Below are 22,856 nucleotides of genomic sequence, written 5' to 3' on the forward strand. Positions count from 1 at the left end.
GCCAATATCTTCGCAACCATTAGACCGATCGAGACGAAACCACCGTAGGAAGTTTGGAAACATAGGTCGTTGGCTATATGTTAATGCCCAAATGTCAAAATATTGATAGTAAGTGGCAAGAAAATGCAAACAAAATCAGTTGTGGGTAATTTTTTATGAGTTTATACATATAAATGTCTATAACTCCAAAACGAAATGAGATATTTTCACCAAATTTGACACACATGTATGGGCTCACTCTGAGGACACATACAAAAAATGGTAGGATTGTGCCTCTTGTTGGCGTTATAATAGAACAAAACATGAAATTACCATTGACTTCAATACAGAATTGTAATATAAAATGCTATACTTTATGAACGCATTAGCGTATCATTACGAAACGGTAGGAGTCATCAGCACCATGCCTTGAAGGTACTCAAAAAGTTTGGGGGCAGCGCCACCTTGTGGTCAAAAAGTTATAACATTTCCAAAACTGCAAAAACTTTTTAATAAATTTGCCTAATGACAATGGTCTTAACAGATTCCCTGGGTTATGCCGAAAACATAGATACTAATTTTGCCATAGTCAGCCAAATTTCCTGTCTGCCATCTTTATTTTCTTTTAAAACCTATTTTTTTTTTTAAACTCCTCCTAGACCATTTGTCCAATTTTCACCAAAATCGAATCCTATCATCTCTTGACCGTGCCAACAAAAAGTTATGGATTTCATGTCAATAGATGAAACCGTTTCGTACACCGCAGCAGCAAAGTTGAGGCATGATGCCAAAATGACTATACAGGCTTTACTGCAATGCCTTGACATATTGACACCAAACTTTATATGTGTCATTGTCACCTCACTCTGACCACACCACATAAATTTCGTAACTGCGCCACCTATTGGTCGAAAGAGATAATTCATTAAATCATATTTTTAGTTACTGTATATATGATTATTCAACTATTTTGTGTTAAATCATCTCCTTACATTCCTAAATCCTTGCCGAGTCTAATGATATTTTTTTTCATTCTAGGTTTTGCCTTATGATTAGCGCAATGTTGTAAATTAGCACTTAAAAAACATTTGCCAACATCTTCGAAACCGTTAGACCGATCGAGACGAAACCACCATAGGAAGTTTGGAAACATAGGTCGTTGGCTAAACACTAATGCTCAAATGTCAAATTTTTTATAGTAATAAAGTCACCCACGGGGCATTTTTTATGCTCTCAAACAAATATAAATGTCTATAACTCCAAAACAAAATGAGATATTTTCACCAAATTTGACACATGTACACACTCTGAGAACACATAAAAAAAGCGGTTGAACTGCGCAAAGGACATTGCCATTAATTACAATATAATATGATATTAAATGCAACACTTTACAAATGCATTGGAGTACCATTACAAAACTCGGTATGTGTCTTGAGAATCCATTAAATCATACTTTTAGTTACTGTATATATGATTTTTCAGCCATTTTGCATTATATCATCTTTAAATGTCTTTAATTTCTCAGTTGCAGTTGGTCAAGTCAAGTCAAGTCAAGTCATTTTCATTTATATAGCGCTTTTAACAATGTAGATTGTCTCAAAGCAGCTTTACAGAGATAAATGTATAATTTAACGTAAGATTGTTTTGGCTTTATAGCGGTTCTTCAATAAAGTTATTTTCCAGCTAAAGTTAGTTTTGATTGATTCGCTTCCGTCGCAACGATCATTTGTTTTTAAATTAGGGCCGCCAAGACGACACCATTCTCTCTACACAGACTTTAAACGCGAACCTGTGAGAAACACTGATGGCGTTCAGATGCGCATTAAGAACGGGTTCTATAGTTATGTGCGTTTGAATATATGTGTGCAGGTTTGGAATTCCCTACAAACCAAACCTAAACAAATTACTGGTGTTTCCTGGTCTGACACTCCCAGCCATGTTGGCATGTCTTACTGTCTTCTTTGCGCTTGGCCCCGATAATTGCTGCTTGAAGCTACATTTTTTCTTTTGTAGCTCTGTTTGCTGTAAAATTAAAAAAATGTGGACTGTCTTCACTATGCCTGATGTTTCAAATATTATGTCTTTAACTTTCCGCAAAAAAAAAAAAAAACTCTTGGCATAAATCCCTTACCTTATACATAAGATAATGCGGCAATCTTGTATGTTGGCTATGCCTGTGTTCTACAAAAGAAAAACTTGAAATGTCAAATATGACCCCCCACCCCACAAAAACAGACAATGCATTTGTTAAAAAAAGAAAAGAAAAAAAGAGCAACTTTATTGTGAATGAGTAGTACAGACAATGAATGAGCATGAATGTCTATAGACTGAATTCTGTAATGGGCTTGCATTAATATTGCTATATAAACAATACTGCATGAACAAATATTTAAAAGACAGGGATCAATGGAGCACCAGTTTAAGAAAGTGTGTTGCATTTGAAATACTTTGTATAGTAGTATCACAAGGTTTGGTGACTTAAACACAATCCATAGTACACAATACAGTTGAGGTTGTAGTAAAAACCTAGTCTCAAATGATTCCCCTTTTGCCAAAATAGTTCTGACATCTGTTATCAGTCATACAGCAATTGTCAAGCCTAGTTTTTCAAGGCAGTTAAGTGCACACTCCACCGCTCAGCCAATTTTACTGCACAATCGTGAAGTCACCAGTCCAGAAAAGTTCTGACTTCAGAAAAATAATGGATGGATTACTGCAACAAACTGTTATGTTATCTATGAGGATCCACTAACAACACTACATTAAGTTTAAGGTTAAGTTTAGGGTAGGGCTGCAAGATTAATCGAATTAAACTGCACGCAAATTGGGAAAGGGTGAGCAATTTTTTATGTGCAGCTTGTCAGTGAAGCACGGCTCTGTGATCAGTAGTAAATGCTGCTCCATCTGAAAGTCAGATGGCGCTCTCACGCAGAATCTCCAAATATACCCTGCAGAAGTACGATAATGCACGTATTCCAGGAAATCCCTATGGGCATCGTACTATCGCTGTAGCTGAATAACAGATGATAGAAACGCTTTGATTGATTAAACATGAATAATAGACAAATAACTACAAAAAAAAGATATGGTTCATCTAGGTTCTTTGAGCCTTTTGGGATATTTTCATGATAATAAAGTTACATTTCAATACTAAACGACATATCCTTTATCTCACAGAAGAGGTTCATAAATGCTTCTCATGTTTGGAAAGATGTTTGAGACGTGTTGCTTTTTCACATGCACGTTTATAAGCGACTCAAACTCGCAGTGCTTTCAGATGAAGCGCCATATCCTACTGATCACAGAGCTGTGCTTCACTGACAAGTTGCACATAATAATAAAAAAAAGAATTATTGCAGCCATTGCGATTTCATATTCACACTAAGCCTAATCGGTTTCAATGCGATTTTGGGTTAATTGCAATTAATCGTCCAGCCCTAGTTTAGAGGTTAGTATTTTCCAGCATCATGGAGGCAATTGGCATTGTGATTGACAACAAAATGAAACCTTTTGAATTGGCTGCAGGGTTGGCTTTGCCTTAACTGGTTTGGGCTTGAAAAAAAGAATTCAAGTTGCACATAATAATAAAAAAAAAAAATTATTGCAGCCGTTGCGATTTCATATTCACACTAAGCCTAATCGGTTTCAATGCGATTTTGGGTTAATTGCAATTAATCGTCCAGCCCTAGTTTAGAGGTTAGTATTTTCCAGCATCATGGAGGCAATTGGCATTGTGATTGACAACAAAATGAAACCTTTTGAATTGGCTGCAGGGTTGGCTTTGCCTTAACTGGTTTGGGCTTGAAAAAAAGAATTCAAGTTGCACATAATAATAAAAAAAAAATTATTGCAGCCGTTGCGATTTCATATTCACACTAAGCCTAATCGGTTTCAATGCGATTTTGGGTTAATTGCAATTAATCGTCCAGCCCTAGTTTAGAGGTTAGTATTTTTCAGCATCATGGAGGCAATTGGCATTGTGATTGACAACAAAATGAAACCTTTTGAATTGGCTGCAGGGTTGGCTTTGCCTTAACTGGTTTGGGCTTGAAAAAAAGAATCAGACAGTTTATTAAAGACTTTTCGGTCCAGTTGTAGGGGGTGGGGGTAACAACAAAAGCCTTGAGCCATTTATTGACTGAAACCAGACCAACATTAATGGGAAGAAAGCCCAACCATGACTTTTCACCATAGGTCACCATGTTTTCAATTTCAAACATATCTGAAACCAATCTGACAATATACTGAAATATGAACCACAAATTAAAATTCCCAGCACAACATGGTCAACACAACAAGGACAAGCATAACACTGCTTACACGTTGATTAACATGAATAGACAGAATTTCTAATGTCAAAATATCTCATTGGATACATCTATAGATAATGGGGCATACTTTTGGAAAATGACAGAAAAGGAAAGACAAGAATTATGAAAGCAATTAACCCTTGACTGTAAACGTGAATTAACCAATCTGTATCTAAATTGAATGAAAAAATAAAAGTGCCTTTAGGTAATCATTAGTTTAGGCAAAGGCTTAAATTTGTTAACCCCTCCCAAATAACCCATTTTTTTTCTTCTAAATAACCAATACATTTTTTGTAAAATCTTGAAACACCCTAATTGAGATTGTTTTATTGAAAAATATGGCTCTGATTAAATGTAGATGCTTAAAAATGTTTATACACTAAGATTTGGAAGAGTAGTTTGACTGTAGTTTAACTACTTTAAAATATGTAGCTTGTAGATGTAACCTTGCAAACTACAGTTTTAAAATAGCTTTCCCAACACTTTTTCTGTTTTTCTAGGTTTTTCTGTTTTTCTCTGTAATTGTGGGAACCCAGCTGTGATCAGTGATTTTGTCAGCAAGCACTCGGGTTAAAGTTTAGGATTATACATTTATACTGAAGGCATTTGTGCTATTGACTAAGTAAGATTCCCATACTCTCCAATGATTCAAATTCATTTCCCATTAAAATATTTGTAGATTAAGGACTTCAATGACAATCACATTATGAACTATGGGTAAGTGCAATCAGCAGCAAGTCAATAAATCTTTTTAATGTGGGAGCCTACAATTTTAGATCTTTAGATCTAAAGGGACTCAAAGGCTTTCAGTAGAGGGAAGTCCTGTTAAAGCTCTGGCAAAACATATGGTCCACTAAAACTAAAAAGCTTTAGCACCTTTTTTTCTTTTTCTTTTAGGTATTGTAAAATAGTAAAATCAATAGTATTTCACTTACATTAAATATGCTACTACTAATAAAATCACCAAGCTTTAAAATACAATTTGAAGGCATTTGCAAGGTTAGGTCAGTCATATAATTGTTGAATTTTTATATTAAAATCAACCACTGAACCGTGAAACTCCATGACAAATGTCTCAAGATTTCTCATCATGTGGACCAAATTATTGCTCTTGATTAAATTATGGAAAAAAAAACATTGAAAAGGGCTATGTGGAGACTCTTCAAAGAAAGAAAGTGACATGTTTGGAATTGTAATTTTTGACAGAACTATATTTAATACCCCTGCAACCAGCAAGTTTGGCAACTATCTTTGAAATATTTAGCAATAGTGCAAACGATTACAATAAAAAGCCCATATCTGACAAACTTTTTAGATATCTTAAATGAAATAGAAAGATAACTGATGTGAAACACATACAACCAAAACCCAATGCATAAAAAAATGCATTAAGTACAATCAAAATCAGCACAAAATAATAAAATACTCAAAGTTCTCAAGAACATCAAGAAAGGTGAAAAACAGACTCTGTAAACAACTGTCATTATAAACCATTCATAATATTCAGAACCACAAAAAAAAAAAAAAAAAAAGCATACTGAAAATTTAAAATGGTTAAATGACAAAAAAAAGTTTCAAAACTGCTACCCAACCTTAATACAAAATGTTATCTCTGTTATCTATTTGTGCATTTCAGATTACAGTTAAGCTCAGATGGAACAGAAACCTTCACACTGGGTCTACACCGCAAGCGAATGATGCAATGCAACAAAACTGAAACATTCTCATTTTAAATTTAAACATCTGTCTACAGTGCTGCAAGTATGTTGACAACTGGAATGTTTTCGTTTTTTTGCATCTCATTACTTGTTTGCAGTGTAGACAACGTACAGTTTAACTTGAAAGTTAGGAGTGTAAAAAAAACAAATGACAAACAGTAAATAAGCCTCTTGGTTACTGGTAAACTAAGAGAAAAAAAGTAACTGATGAGAAATAAAGAATATTATCCAGCGATGAAACCTAAAAGTGTCTGTGTTGATATAGGCAGTTAGGATGGACGTTTATTTTTATTTTTATATATGGCTAGCTTATGGACTTACTTTTACCCACACCCATCCAATCAGTGTCCCATAGAGCCAGGTATTGAGATAGAGTTTTCTACCTGATTCTGTTAACAGCATTGGTAAAGTGAGACCACCCAAAATCAGCAGAGAAGGCAATGTCTTTGTAAGACTAAGAGGTGACTTTCGACCTTCTCCAGGGAACCTGCACTTTTTCTCAGGGTCTTCAGACTCGTAGAAAGTGGTAAGAAGCCTAAACAGAGAGAGTAACACATTAGTAAAACATGCTTTGAACATTTACTTTGATGCAACTAGATTAATGGGAGTGACATGACTTATTTTAAAAGTCTAGCATTTCTTGTACGCCAAACCAAACAGCAATGTAGCGTGATGAACGGCAACATTGTGCAGATTACAACATGACAAAAACAGCAGTTTTACAGATGAGAAAACTGAGGAAATAACCCAACACAACACACTCTCCTAAAATATTTCCGTACTACTTTAAAGTACAGTAGGTAGTCAACCAAAATGCCAATGTCTCGCAATTCTTCTGGCAGGATCATTTTATTTGTTAAATACAACCCAGTCACAACTGAAAATACCAAGTCACTACCAGGTGGCTGAAATTTGACATTTTAATATCTAAATAAAGAAAAAACTATTTAAAAATTACTAGTAGTAGTAATAATAATAATAATATTATAGCATTATAACATTTAATGTCTGTAGTAGCAGATTAATTATTGTTGCACGCAACTCAGGAACAACTGATGACGGGCATGGTTTGATCTTTGGTTGACCAATCAGCGGAAAAGTGCATCTCATTCCTGCCCACATGCAGAGATAGAATATTTAAGCTGTTTATTAATTTTCTACCCCTGAACATTGATTATAAGGTCAAAATTTTCCAACCATATAAAGATGTTTTTGTCTTTCATAAAGGAAACTGTAGCTTAATCTGTGATAATCACATTTTTGTGCTTAGCTTTGAACAGTTATCTGCAGCCTTTTTAATGCTCAAGTTGGATCAACATCAGAAAAATGGAAGGAATAAAGTAATCACGCAATTCTTCTGGCAGGATCATTTTATTAAGCAAAATATTACCATTCACTGATGGTCGCACTCAGTCACCTTTATATGTTTGGTCTAAACACAACTGCTCTCGTGTTTTGCCGCAGGAAAGCAAATGCAAGTACATTTTCTAATCATCGTTGCAGGACTGTGATATGAAGAGTGTACAAAGTAACATTTTAGCATTTTAGTACATACTACAACTAAAAAGCTTCATTTTAGTTAATAAAAATGCTATCTCAGTATGGAAGGAAGGCCAAAACGGAAATGAAAAAGATGCATTTTTTAACTAAAATGTATTAGTGTGGACAATGCCTGAATACCATCAAAGGAGTTGTTTTTCGGTTTTAACCAAGCCCTAACACATCAGGGAAGGGGATGAGAAGCTTCTACAATGTTTGAATGTACCCTCTCTGTCTTTTTTACAGAGCTCTGTATGTTTGATTGACCTTCTTGCAAGAATAAAAAGCTTATAAAAGACACTTTGCTTGATTGTTCTTCTAGTTTCAGCCTCATCATTATTGAAGTTTATTTTTTCCACAATCAACATAAAAGCATAAGCTGAATTGTTGCTTTTTTGTTGTAAAAAAAAAAAAAAGAAACAGGTGCTTTTTTCCTAATTTTTCTGCTTTCAATATTAAAGGGCACCTATTATGCCCATTTTCACAAGATTTAAAATAAGTCTCTGATGTCCCCAGAGTGTGTATGTGAAGTTTTAGCTAAAAATACCCAACAGATAATTTTTTTACAGCATGTTTCAATTGTCATTTTTTAGGGCTCAGAAAAACGCACCGTTTTAGTGTGTATCCCTTTAAATGCAAATTAACTGCTGCTGCCGGCCCAGGGGGCGGAGCCTCACAAGCTTGTGCTAAGAGCCAGGACAATCTCATTTGATAATATCAAAACAAAAACTCTCAGTAGTGGTGTTCATTTCGACTCGGAGTCGGACAATAATGCCCACAGAGCCAGAGAATATATGCTGTATGGAGAGAGAACAGGTATAGTTTGGTTTAATTACGGTTATTTGTCATCTGCTTTTATCCACTATTAATATACTATTGTAATAATAATAATAATATACTGATGAGTTCAATTAAGTTTATTGTACCTCACACAAAAGATGAAGCCTTAGTTTTACTCCAGAAAATCACTGTAAGAGCCGAATAAACAGTATATAAGTGTGCATTAAAGTCTTATCCATAAACTCTCTCTCTCACTCTCTCTCCCTTTCATTATCATTGAACATACACAGCGAAATACACAAAACACTCGTTAGAACTAAGTAAACAAATATATACACACCTTTTCAGTGAGTGCTTAATCAACTGGTAAACTGTATATCCACGACTGGATGAGCTGTCATAAAGTGCACGCTCTCACTTTCATTTTTGCCGTGATCAGTAACGTTAGGCCTGTCGCTCCGGAGACTGTAAGCTGGATCACGAACAGTACAGATCCATCCTCGAGTAACAACGAGAGTAAATGAAGTCTAAGTTCATTCTTACATCCAACAACAAAACACCTCAATCGCTTAGGAAACATTCTTGTCTACAGTTGCTCCAGCGTGGAAACAATGGCGGACTGTGTCCAGCTCACTCAGGGCGGGTCTATGCTCAAACTGCAGTGTCAATCAACAGCCGTGGGAGGGGCCTGTGCAAAGTGACGTCACATTGCCCCGAATCTGAGAACAGCTCGTTCTGAGACAGTGCTTATGATTTATGGGGATTTAAAAAAAAGCACTTGGTGGATTTTTATCATTATAGGGTGGTTGTGTACACACACTGCCAACTCACATTTATGTTCAAACACCATGTAAAAGTGAATTTTGCATAATAGGTGCCCTTTAAATTAAAAGAAAGAATGATACGAGGATTATACTGTTGATTAAAACATTCCTTCCTTTTTTGTTAGTATTAATTCGTTCCCATGATTTAACAATTTTTTTAAATAAAAGCAGTAATGATATAGCCATGATATATTTATGTGATTTGTGCAGAAAGAGTTTTGGTGTGCGGATGGCTAGGAGGTCCTTGTACCTTCTGGTAATATGATTTTCTACTTAAAAGAAACAAAGAGAAATGAGAAACGGTTAGATTTTTTGTTTTAAGAAACGGAAAAATTAAAATTAAGCTAGAATCTTCGTATTTTTAGTTCATGGGTAAATTTTTTTATTATGCTTTAATATTTGTTTCGCATGAGTGGCCCGGCCCTGAAACGTCCCTTTTCAACTCTTTCTGTCTTCTGTATACAGCCTGTCCCATCATGCAGAATAAGAGTTCATCTGATGTAATGCTCTGCAAATTAGTTACAATAACGTTTCTTCATACTGTTTGGCTGTTGCATATATTTCATCAATATACATCTCGTATAGAGCACAACAACACACTTCCCGGGTCAGCGTCAGAGCGATCCTAGCATTGTTTCCTGATAACAGTGGAAAGAACTTAAAATACTCCGTCATTTTTGTTCATAAAGATAAGAGTAAGACATCATTCAAAACTGTAAAGGGCTACTTTTATTTGTACACACTCACAATAAAAACTTTCTGAAACGTGTTACAAAAATGAACCGAAACTCAGACATGAAAAAAAAAAGTCTATGGAAAGCTTGAAATGTCTACATAATTTTCTGATGATTTAATCCATATGAAACTAATAAGAGGTACAGTCTGAGCTCATTATCATACGTGAAGCACGGCTATGGTAATGATCCATGTGAACATGTAAACATCACCTCCATAAAACAAAGCAACTAGCTTCACCAGGTTATATACTTTTCATGTTTTTTGGAATAAACTCACGCTGAGAGGAATAAGCCTTGAATTTAACTCTGAGTGAGAACGTGATGCAACATGCGGCTTGATTAAGTGGAGGATAGACCATCATTTCTGATTAGTTACAGTGCTATTTTTACTTAAACCTGTACACTGTTTACTAGTTGGGCTTTTCCTAAACTATATCCTACATGGAAGATGCAGGACGTTAAATGATCTGGAATAACGACAGTAAAGGCATTGATATGATCTGTATCTTCAGTATGATCTTCAGTTCATAATTCCAAGTAGACTACACCCAAATTAGACATGAAGACCATAAAAAAGTTTTAATTAATTATTAATTATTACGATGAATGGGTTTTTTAATGGATTTTTCCTCATGAAACACAACTCATGTTATTATTTAAAAAATGAATTCTGCTTGTAGTAGCAGCGAGTGAAAACGTTGCATCTGAGGCCCTGTTTACACCTATATTATACCTGTATTAAGTTGCATTTTGGTCAATCAGATCACAAGTGGACGATGAAATACAGGTGTAAACGGTGTAAAACGTTTTGAGCTTGTCCACTTTCGAACACTTCCAGAGGTAGTCGAAAGCACATTCGACCAGGTTGCTTTGTGTAAATGCTCATGTGGTAGAACAGCGCAAAAAACGGCCTACTCTCCACCTACCGACTAAATTTGAACTTTTGGAGGGATTTAAACTTTGTCAGCTGAAGACACAAGTTTGGTTTTGTAGATTTGAAAATCATGCTTTCCCTGTTATTGCTGAATCACAGAAGCTACACCAGTTACTTTTGCCAAGAGATTTCTAATTTATTATTTTTATACATGTGTCAGACATACGAGAGAAACAGGCTTCGAAGAATAAGGCAACAGGCGAGGTGGTCTTCATTCCAAATTTCTCTGTTCCCCATTTCTCTATTCCCTCACCCCATCATGCCAGCTGTAATGGTTTCTCTGTGTTTCTCCTGCCTCACCCCCTCATGCCTCTATGTTTCTCTGAGTCAGTACAGTAAGATTGAGCTTATATTCACAACTGAGGGATTTACAACTTCCTTGTAAGGTAGAAAAACATTGCTTATGTTTAAAATGGAACGTATACCTCATGCTTAAACATGGTACAATCCACTTTCCATATTAAGAAACTATCCCTCTGTGTATACATTCGTGGTACATTTGCATCAGTCAAAATATTCCTTTCCTTGTAAAGAATATGCCAACTTTTTAAGTACACATTTGAAGTTTCATCGTCAGTGGAACATTTTACATTGCACATACTTCTATGTTTATCTTGCTCCCAGCTCCACTCCCTCTTTCTCTGCTCAGCACACATGTATAAACATACTCTGGCTTGACAAAATACATTATGAATTTTTTTTATGAAAAAAAAAAAAAAAAAAAAAAATCATTAAACAATACAATTTTAGTCTTCAGTTTCTTAAAACTAAAACGTTTCTCATTTCTCTTTATTTCTTTTTAAGTAGAAAATCTAATTACCAGAAGGTACACGGAAAGGTCCTTGTACCTTTGGATATGTTTTTTTTGTTTTTTGTTTTCAAAATGGAAAAATTAACGAACCATTTAGTTATCACATTTTCTCATTAACGTTTTCATATTTTTGCTTTCCTCACAGTTTGTTCTAATGCATCAAATGGAAATACGATAAAATAAAACCGATAAATAAAACCTTTTTGGTCCAAATATAAAAAATGTTTTCCTTCCTGTTGCCAGTCTTTTTCATGGCCCCTTAAAGACAGGGTAGGCAGGTTTTTTCAAAAAAAACTTTGTTTAAACTGTCTTTATATACCAATACATACAGTAATTAAAATGCAAGTACTCTGAAAAAGAGAGTATAAAAATTGAGTGTCTGTAGTCCTCTCAGGGCTGCAATAAACACAGCTACTTATTCCATTCACTCCCACCCCCTCCCTTCTGGGCTCCTTCCAAAGCTACGCCCCCAAAACACATGAACGCGCGATGCCGACCGCTCAGCTTGGAGGACGCGTTTGCCAGCGCCGAGCGGAGAGGAGCGCAGTGCATGTAGTGACATCATGTCAGAATCACATGTAATAAAATACCTAACTTTATCATTATGAATATAAACAACTAACATGGCTGTTAGTACTCTCTATCAAGCTAGCATATCGATACTGGCAAAGTTTAAAATATATTGAGTTTGATTCGGTAACGAGCTAATAACATAAGGCAAAGCTAAAAACAGGTTGCATTGATACACGTTTTCCCATTACTATCAGTTACACCGTGATGAAGGTGAATTTCGTGTAAGATTCATAACATATACGGTGTTTTGCATGTAAAAGCTTCCACAATGAAAGCACTGTTGGCCGATAATGACTCTCGTCTGACTTCTTGCTTTATCCAAAGACTTTTTGGTCATAGCCTTTTCGAATACTGTCTTCCTTTTTTTGCCTTGTTTGCCTTCACTGACTGTATATGCAGGTACTGGGAATTTTGACTGCTCTTTCTCTGCCACAGTTGTGATTCTTCCTAGCTTCCGTGCCTCTTCGCCTCCTCGAGTCAAACGGGTGCGCGCATGTGGGCAGCTCCTGTAGCAGCGAGGTGTAAACTAATCTAAATATAAAAAGTGTATTCATCACTTGTAAATGTGTTACATATCATTCGTAGATTACCACTTCAAGAATTAGGGATGGGGCCGATCCGATCCAGTATCGGGACAGATACCTGTGTAATTCACGTATCGGATTTTCCCGATACAACCTGCAGAGATATCCGATATCCATGAGTCATGTCTGCGCTTTAACCATAGACTGTAAAAAAATAGGCTTTAACGTTGTCTGCTGAAATGACTCCAAAAGTGATTCCCGCCGGCTAGTCTGCTAGCTGGCTGCAAACTGCGGAATGGATTTGCTTAACGGAGGCGCGGCTCAATGAGACACAGAGTTATGAGACACGCCCCCGCTCAGGAAATCCATTCCGCAGTTTGCGGCTAGCCAACATGTCCGTTGTGTGGAAATACTTCACACTGGAAACACCGCAGAGCAAGACAGCAAAATGCAATGTTTGCAAAGCCGTAATTCAGAGCTCGTTGAAGCTTCCTCGCGTCGTACAACACAACGAACGCAATCAAACATTTAAAAAAGCACCACGTTACTGTGCGTTCACACCAAACGCGAATAGCGCGTCAAATTAGCGTCTAGTTGGACGCTTGAATATTTTGAATCCATTCGCGCGTCCAGAGCGAAATTGACGCACGTAAAAAGCAAAAGTTTGAAGCGAAATTGACGCGCGTCTGAGGCGAAATCCGTTTGTCTGTTTGCAAGATGCTGATGTTGATCGAGCATTCATCAAGAGAGTTACTGCATGGAGCGAGGATCACCCTTCAGATAGTGTGTGTGTAAGATGTTTACACTTGCACTTTTCTTATATTTCAAGACTCAAGTATTTGACATTTTGGGAATGTAATAAATATTGACATGACAATCAATTTGAAACCCTTACAGTTGCATATTTGTTTTCAGAATGGGATTTTTCCTGTTAACAGGATTTCCTGTTTTTCTGACTTCCTTTTCTGACCTTATACTTACCTCAAGTTGCCTTTTGGGACATACATGCATTCATACGTACATATCATACTTGCCTGTTGAGAGAAGTTTATTTCAGCATCATCTAAAATAAACAATAATGATAATAATAATAATAATAATAATATTAAAGCAAATTGGCTCTGGTATCGGAATAGTATCGGTATCGGCCGATATCCAAATTCAGGTATCGGGATCGGATCGGAAGTGAAAAAATGTGGATCGGTGCATCCCTATCAAGAATCAATAAGGCATAAGATCAACGAATCTTATCTACGAATGATGTGTAACACATTTACAAGTGATGAATAGTTTACACTTTAGATTAGGGGATGCAGAAAGTGTTGTAAATGATTTCATGAGTTTACACATCATCTATAACAGGTGTTGAACGCTCTAGTGTGTACTGCAGTGTAAGTGCTGACTGGTGAGGGTATAGACAGCTGTCATCTCTGAAACACATGGAGTCTTTAACCACTGTGCACCTGATATGAGCAAAACATATATATTTTTTTTAACAATTTATGAAACATTTATGAAACGCATAGTCATGTTTTGTAAATGATTAGTTAATCATTAACTAATCAAATGTAAATGACTTATAACTGAATCTACAAAACATACATAAAATAATGAACATATCACTTATTAATCATTTATGAATGCATAGTCATGTTTCATAAATGATTAGTTAATAATTTACTAATCACTTGTAAATGACTTGTGAACGGAATTTACAAAACATACATAAAATGTTAGTATATCACTTGCTAATCATTTATGAATGTTTTGTAAATGATTAGTTCATCATTAACTAACCACTTATAAATGACTTACAACTGAACGTTATTATAAAGTGTTACCGCTGATCGGTTGGTTATCATCACATGACCTACGGGGAGCTTGCGACATTCTGAAAAGTTGAGATGTTTTCATCTTGCTGTGGCATAGGCACACCTGGAAAAGCGAGCTCGCCACAATGCATGCGTGTCGTGACCGCGTTGCTTCTATTATGAGCGCGCCTACATTTGAAATAACGAATTTGCATGGGCATTTAGGAGAGTATTGCAAGATGCTGCTCACATTAACCTTACTTTAAAAAAATAAAAATAAAAATTACAATCATGATTTTTCCTGAAAAATTATGTTATAATTAAAGGCCTAAATACCTTGGTATCAGCTTGTGTTTTCATCGATGGTATAATTAATACAACTAAAATTAATTTGGTTTGTCATGATTGATTTTGTTCATAATCAGTAAAATAAAATAAAAATCTTCTAACAAGAATAAACACATGAACAATTAAATTATTGCTGTATTATTAATTTTGAAACTATCCATTTCACGCTCATATTCTGTAATCACATTTAGGTATATTAATTCCGCCGTCACATCACAATTAAATTATCCACCAAATTGTCATTTTCTCCTTAGGGTAAATTACTTGAACAAAGAAAACATTTTGGCATTAGGCATTGGCATTAGTTAATGCCTAAAAATGTAAGAGTTTTACCTTAAAAATAGAATTTAGTTTAATTAATTTTAAAATTCGTCACCGGAGTGAATGGTAACATGATTTATTGAAAATATAAGTGGTTAAGTCTTTAATTAAGAACTTTCCATTCCTCTATTCTAGTCAGCGCTGGATTCTAGCCACCACCGGATTGTTGTCAGTGCGAAACACATTTTTGTGCACGTGAATGCTGATTCTTGTCAGCACTGGATTCTAGTCATTCTATGACTAGAAAAATAATAGTCGTTGCAAAAGAAACAATACATAGCTTACATGTCGCATTAAACTGGCAGATTTTAGAATGATGTAGGGCAGGCAATTATTTTGCAAGTAATTACATGTTTAATCTTGTCTTGCTTGGATCTTTGATGTAAACTCGTGAACACCTGAACGCCCCCTGGGGGGGGTGGTACCGCCACTGTTGAGAAACACTACAGTAGAGTTTAGGTCCTCCGCACAGTAATAGTAACAGCACACCTAGTAACAGAAGGGTTTGCTGAATTATGCATTTAAAGAACCAATCATATTGTAGGAAAATTATGTAATGAATCATGTCACCTTTGCCATGCTCCTATTCTATAAAAACTGTTGTGTTCTTTTTGCTGATGGGATTCTCTCTGAAATTAGTCTGAGATCCTCCGGCCGTGATTAAAGCACATTCGAAGGCATTGTCTGGAGTCTGTCTAGTTAATGCTGCACAGCAGGTTAGTGGAACACTAGAGACCTTATTATTCCCAAGTGATAGTGTTCAAAAAGGAACGAGACGTCGTTCGACTCAGTGTGAAACTCTTAGGTGGGGTTAGATTGCGGTCAGGTAACTATAATTCTTAGGCATTTTATGCGGTCAGACTAGCTACTCTAAAGCGTCAACCAATACGGTCAGATGTGAATTCACCATAGTATAATTTTATAAAGGGTCGACTGTAGACGCCCCACATAAACTTAAGTCAGGTGCGTAGGGGAAAATCTACCACAGGGACACTTAATATTCAACAAAATTACTGATCTGACGCTGGTTGTATAAGAACTGAACTGAGCTGGACGATGACAATTTTTTGCAGAACCGCTTTATAGATCTTTACAACAGAACTGAATTCAACTCTGAACTGACTTCAGCTGAACCACAGCCAAAATGCATAATTTCTGTTATCACTGTAAAGCTCATTTGAAACTTTCGGCATTTTATAAAGTGCTACATAAGTAAAGGTGACTCAACTGCCCAATTTGGGTAAGATTTTCTTGACAATTTGGGTGCATTTAGTAATGACATGATACACAGTGTAATGTGCTATTAACTTGCAAAGGTAAGCTTTTTTTTTTTTTTACTGAACTTGATGTACAGTATCGCACAATACAGATTAATAAAGTCCTATTGAACCTTCTTTCCCATTCCTGTAAGCGTTTCTCTGCAGTTTTAAAGGAGCGTAAATATGACACTGGATCTGACACACAAAGCCTCTATAAACAATTTCTTTTTTTTCCCAGTACATTGTTTTTGTGGACTATGTAGGAGCCATTTATTTGCCTTATTTGAAGGATAATTGTGTTCATCTTTGTTTTCTTGAGAAGTGCACCCTCCGCAGGACAGGAGAAGCTTAAAGGCCTAAGCGTGGATTGTAGGAGTGTGGCCTGCTGGGAGCACATGGTCTTTAGACCTTGCCTTGTTTGTTTGCCAGCAAAAGTTGTTTTGATTTCATTAAGTTTGCATGACCTTTTCTCAGTTTACATCCGTTTATTTTCTCAGTTTATTTTCTGCAATCAAGTTTATAATAAACAAGAATAAGAAAAGCATATGCAACTTGGGCCTCATTTAAACTGCAGGTCTTGATGCCCAATTCTGATTTGTTACCTCTATCTGATTTTTTCGATCGTCCATTTACATGTTCTTTCAATTGCGACCCATATCCGATTCATGTGTTTCTTTCTTTTTTTTCTTTAATCCTCTTGGCCCCCTTGGGAGCATAGGGCATCCACCATGGATCTCCACCTCACTCTCCTCTGTGCTAAGGACTTTGCTTCTTGCCAGGAGGTCCCCGTCTTGGTCAGTTCATCAAGCGTGGACCGCCTCCAATTGAATTTAGGTCTCCCTAACTTCCTCTTGCCTTGGGGGTTATAGTCCAGAGCTTGTCTTGCTATGTTCCTCGAATCCTTCCTTAGTGGGACTTCCTTAGATTCATGTGTTTACACTTGCCATACTATCTGAAACATTGCGCATGCTTTAAGTGGGTTCTTGCACAGATGGACGAACGTGAAATATGCTTGATGCAAGCTTTGCGATATAGCCTATGCGAAGTTCGGCAAACAAGAGCTTTAAGAGCAGTGGGTATGAAACTTTAGAATGAGCAAGCCAACCTTTGATATGTTGTGTCAACGTTTGTCCATATTCCTTATATGCTGTGTCAACGTTTGTCCACATTCCTTTGATATGCTGTGTCAACGTTTGTCCACATTCCTTTGACATGCTGTGTCAACGTTTGTCCACATTCCTTTGATATGTTGTGTCAACATTTGTCGACGTTTTGTCGGGCCATCCGTCCCTTTGCAGATGCTCTCGGAGTTGCTCTCGTCATTAAACCGCGGAGATAGCCTAATGCCTCAGAAAATCTGATCCGCCTGTTTACATGACAGTCGCATTGGCACATATCCGATTTATATCTGATTTATTTCCACATATGAATGAGGCCTGAAACCGATCTGGAAATATCCGAAAGCATGCTTTTTTTTCCTGTTTACACTGTCATAGGACACATCCGATCTGTGTCACATGTGAGTGAAAAATCGGAATTGGGTCACATTTCACTGACAGAATAAACGAGGCCTTGGTGGACAATGGATTTAAGACAAAGGAAGCGTCTAACCCCTCAGCAGACCCAAGTGACTAACGGGACAATTTGATTAAGGATAGTCACTACAGACTATCTGATAAGTAACTGGGACTATCAGACAATCCATGTTATAAGACATATTTGAAAGAAATATGCAACAGAAATGTTAATTACTTAGGTGGAAGGGATTTAGACCATACAGACGATGGACTGGGTAAACTAATCAGAAGAGATAGCCGTTTCAATGATGCCATCTGTATATATAGCTTTTAGCTGTAACTCTTGCAAGCTACAGTTTCAAAATAACCTCCCAAACACTTTTTCTGACCAATGAATTTCCAGGACCTTTCCAAGTTTTCCATGATAGTGGGAACCCTGCTGTGATCAGTGATTGTCAACATACCATAAACAAAATAAATAAGTGTTCAGTTATGTAGCTGGTGACTGTGATGGACTAGGGGCTATTTTGGATACTCACTTGTCTTTGATTTCAAATCTTTCATGTAGCCACCTGCGGAAGAAGATGGGCTCTGCAGGAATTTCCCTTATGTCCACACGGTTGAAGTGGATGTGCACCCTGGGGCATTCCTTGCACAGGAATTCTACACACAGAGAAACTGAATTAGAGAAACGAAAGGCAGACAACAAACAGAATGACAACCATCAGACAGAAGACAAACAAACAGAATATGTTTGGTTCGGGTTGTATCACAGTTTTAGGGTCATAATTTCGGTACGGTTTGGTATGTGCCATGTTCAGGACTACAGTTGACTACTGTCAAATAAAAATAAGGAAAATAAGAACAAATAATCAAACTACAAGGAATAGCACAAATGAATACAATAGAGCAAAGATCCAAATAAACAGTACTTCTCAGGTTTTTCATGTAACAGTATTTTCAGGTCCAGAAATTGAATAAGGTAATCAAATGTAACATAACACTGCATATAATCTTCCCTGTATAAATTAAATAAAGATTAATCCAAATTAAAAAGTTACAAAAGTTATTCAGTCAAGAACAGGGATAGTTTTTTTTTTTTGTCTTTTGTTAATTAATTCAAAAGAATTAGAAAAAGAAAAATGCACAGATCCAATGTACTGATACTGTACACGTGTTGTTTTTCTTGTGTTCCAGTTTCCCTTTTTTTGTCATTACTTTAATCCCTCACCATGGCAACACCGTTCAAGATATCCAAAACCTGTTCACAAATCTTCAAAATATTAGATTAGATTAAAAAACTTTATTAATCGGGTAAAAATAATATTGGCATCACGTAGAGGAAGTTTGGTGTGAATCGTATGATGCCCTTTGGAGCAGTAGTTAAAAATTCAGAGCTTGATTAAAAAACAAACAAAAACACATTATGACTTCCTGTTGGTCCAAGCTAGAAAGCTGTCCGCTTAATGAGAACAATATATTATGTACAGAGTTTGGTGACTCTAGGTAAAACTAACGCCCCGCTTAAGTCAAAAGGTGACGCTACTGAGCCCCTCATACATGCCCATTTCTAAGGCTTTGCCCAGGTCTACTGGCCGACAAATCTGATACGCGTGTACAATATTAATTTACAAACTCAAGTAGGGAACAATAAAATGCATATGAAAATAACAAATAACATTCAATTAAATATTCATTCGTATATATATATGTGCATATAGGCCTATGTTTAAATAGGTTCATGTGTATAAAACAAACAATAGCATATTTAGTACAATAACCAAAAGCATAATCTTCAAACACTTAAGGGGGTTTGCAAGCAGAATTTCTTTTAAAAAATAAAATAAAATAGAATTATGTACAAAATCTTAGAAGGAAAGAGACTCATACATGACTTTATACAATTCACCAAGGGATTGATTATCTTTGGAGAAATATTTTATGGATAAATCATTTTTTGATATTCATTTTTAAAACAAGTTAAAAGAGGGTTTACTGTTATACCATTTGCTTTTATATATATATATGATATTTTCCCATAGTAATAATCACGTTTAACATCAATGATATCTTTGAGAGACCATCTACAATACATAAACCAAATTTTAGTGAAGGAATTTCCGTACCAACTATTTAGCCATCTGTAAAGATCCTGCCAGAACTGCAATGTGACCGGCAATAATTTTTTTTTCATTTTTCAATGGTTGTAGGCTCTTCTGAGCAGAATCCACAAAAATCTACTTCAGAACAGAATTTTTTCCATAAAATTTCAGCAGCAGGATAAACATCATTGATGATTCTAAACTGAATGTCCTTCATTTTAGGTACAATTGGCCATTTAAGATAATAACAGTATTTGTTTCTAAATGTTTCATTATTAAAATTGTTTACTTTTGCTGGTGTGTTGAAATTGCAGAATAATTACCATTTTAGTACATTTACAATTACTTTGTTGTTGCACTTTTTATCAACTCGTGCAATTTAACAAATACATTTTGAATATGTAAGAGTGTTTTGTATTAGTTGTTTTAATGAAAGAGGGATTGCTCTACACACACACACTATTAAATTCTCTAATGATTGGCATGCTTCTGTCGCAAGCGACAATGCAGGTGACAATCGGATACAGAAATATAGTGGCTAGCATAGTTCATGTTTGCTGGTTGGATTCCCAGCGACGTTCTTTCATGTTCTCTTGAGCACACTGTAGAATTGCGTGGGAGGGGGGCATTCTGGTGACATGTCCAGCCCATCTAAGGCAAATACATTTTAGGCGGGAGGAAAGAAAGAGGTTCACTTTTTGTCACTTTGAACCAATCTTTATTTGACATTTTATCCCTCCAGGTCTTACCGATTATAAACCTGAGGCATCTAGTATGGAAGGCACTTAGTCGACTCTCTTGTTGCCTGTAGGTAGTCCAGCATTCAGCGCCATACAACAGGACGCTCAGAACACATGCCACATACACTTTTACTTTAGTGCAGACATATAGATGCTTATTCCGCCAGACACGTTTTGTCAGATGTCCAAAAGTAGAGGCCGCTTTCCCCAACCAGACCAAAATCTCATTTTCTAGGGTGGTATTTATGGGCCATGGTAGATCCAAGATAACTGAACTTTCCCACATCATCAAGTTCTATATTATTTAACTGAAAGCAATGCATGTTGGCAGCTTGTGACTGTCATAGATTTTTTCAAGCTGATTGAGAGCCCAAAAACATCACATGAGCTTGAGAAACAGTCAAGCAGAGTCTGCAGCTGCTCCGGATAGGCCGGAGAAATTTCCATCATTCCTAGTCAAAAGAGTGATTCATGTGTGATTATCCAATTTCTCAAAGGCAGTCTTGAATACATAGGTGAAATAGATGTCGTAGAGGGTTAAATTCTCTAAAGGAACATTTTAAATCGCAAATGTATCCATGAATGAATTATATTGAATAAATTGGCCAGCTTCATCTATCAAATCAACAACATACAAAACTTTTTTTCTCAAAACACTTGTTTGAATAATGTCTTCCTATTTATTGTAATGGTCCTATTATTCCACAGGGTGGAGCCATGAGGTGTGAATTTGTGGGTAAATATTTTCCAGTAGTGCAATTTCTGCTTGTGGAAATGTGAAAGCTTAACAGGCAATTAAGAAATCTCAAAATCACATTTAAGCAAAAGTTCTAATCTACCAACCCTCTTGAATACACACTTTGGTATATGAAACCATATTGAATTAGGCTGTGTTAAATATAATTTTATCTAATTAAGTTTGAGAACACCAATCGTTGATTCATATTCAGTGGCTTTCAGATCTCAATTTTTATAGTCTTTAATCATCTGGGGGTTTTCAATGAGTTTTTTTTTTTTTTTTCATATAAAATGAAACATTACAGAGTTAACCTTTTTAATCAGTTGAGGAGAAACATAGAATTAGAATTAGATGGATAAATTAGTTTAAATATGCCTTCTGCTTTGGTCAAAAGGATTCTGCACATAATAGACAGATGAAGCCAGTGATTAAGAGATTTGTATTTTATTTTTGTTCATTTTCATTACTAGTTCTCTTGTATTTGAATCTTTAGATATTATTAAACCAAGTTATTTCACTTCAGATTTAACCGGAATGGATTCTATACTTTCCTCAAACGAATAGAGGTGACAGTTCACTTTTTTTAAAAGCATAGGCCCGATGCTCTTGAAAAAACTGAAATAATGTTCAAGGCTCTCTCAATTATAGATTTGTCTCTTAAAAAAAAAAATACTGTGTCATCAGCAAATTGACTAATTTGATACTCAAAATCAACAATGGTTATTCCTTTTAATGGAGAATGGTTGACAATTAAGCTAGCATTTAAGAGCACAGTATAAACAATTTTTAAGAAATTGGACAACCTTGTATGATTCCACGCAAAATTTAAATGATAAAAGTACACTTTAAAAAAAAAGATGGTTCTTTAAAGGGGTCATCGGATGCCTATTTTCCACAGGTTGGTATGATTCTTTAGGATCTTCATGTAAAGTTTGTAACACACTTGGTTAAAATTCCTCAATGGTTGTGTAAAACAACACCCTTTTGACCTCCTCAAAAACAGCTCTGGGGCCTGATGTATAAACGTTGCGTACGCACAAAATGAGCATAGAAATATGCGTACGCATTTTTCCACGCACATATCGGGATTTATAAAAAATAAACTTGGCGTAAATAAGTGCGCACCGTAAGGATGCTCTTGACCGTGCGTACGCACATTCTGGAGACAAAGGGAATTGGCGACACCGATGGTGAGCTGGAGTTAAATGTCTTTTTGGTCACTTTTAGACAGAACATCTAAAGACATATACAGAAAGATAATACAAAATATAATTTTACTCACCCAAG

At 36.0% G+C, this 22,856-nt stretch overlaps 1 protein-coding gene across 2 annotated transcripts in view; it reads right to left on the minus strand.

The window, feature by feature from the left end:
* Positions 1–2,235: 2,235 nt before the first annotated feature.
* Positions 2,236–22,856, minus strand: part of agpat5 (1-acylglycerol-3-phosphate O-acyltransferase 5 (lysophosphatidic acid acyltransferase, epsilon)) — a 58,551-nt gene continuing 37,930 nt past the window's right edge. For both annotated transcript variants that reach the window (XM_084391891.1, XM_084391892.1), the window contains 2 exons: positions 18,528–18,651; positions 2,236–6,545 (listed from right to left, as the gene is read on the minus strand). In XM_084391891.1, the coding sequence (XP_084248017.1) occupies positions 6,320–6,545; positions 18,528–18,651 (350 nt within the window). In that variant the 3' untranslated portion in view covers positions 2,236–6,319. The remainder of the gene's footprint in view (positions 6,546–18,527; positions 18,652–22,856) is intronic.

The sequence above is a fragment of the Rutilus rutilus genome, assembly GCF_951802725.1.
Source record: "Rutilus rutilus genome assembly, chromosome: 20".
NCBI lineage: Eukaryota > Metazoa > Chordata > Actinopteri > Cypriniformes > Leuciscidae > Rutilus > Rutilus rutilus.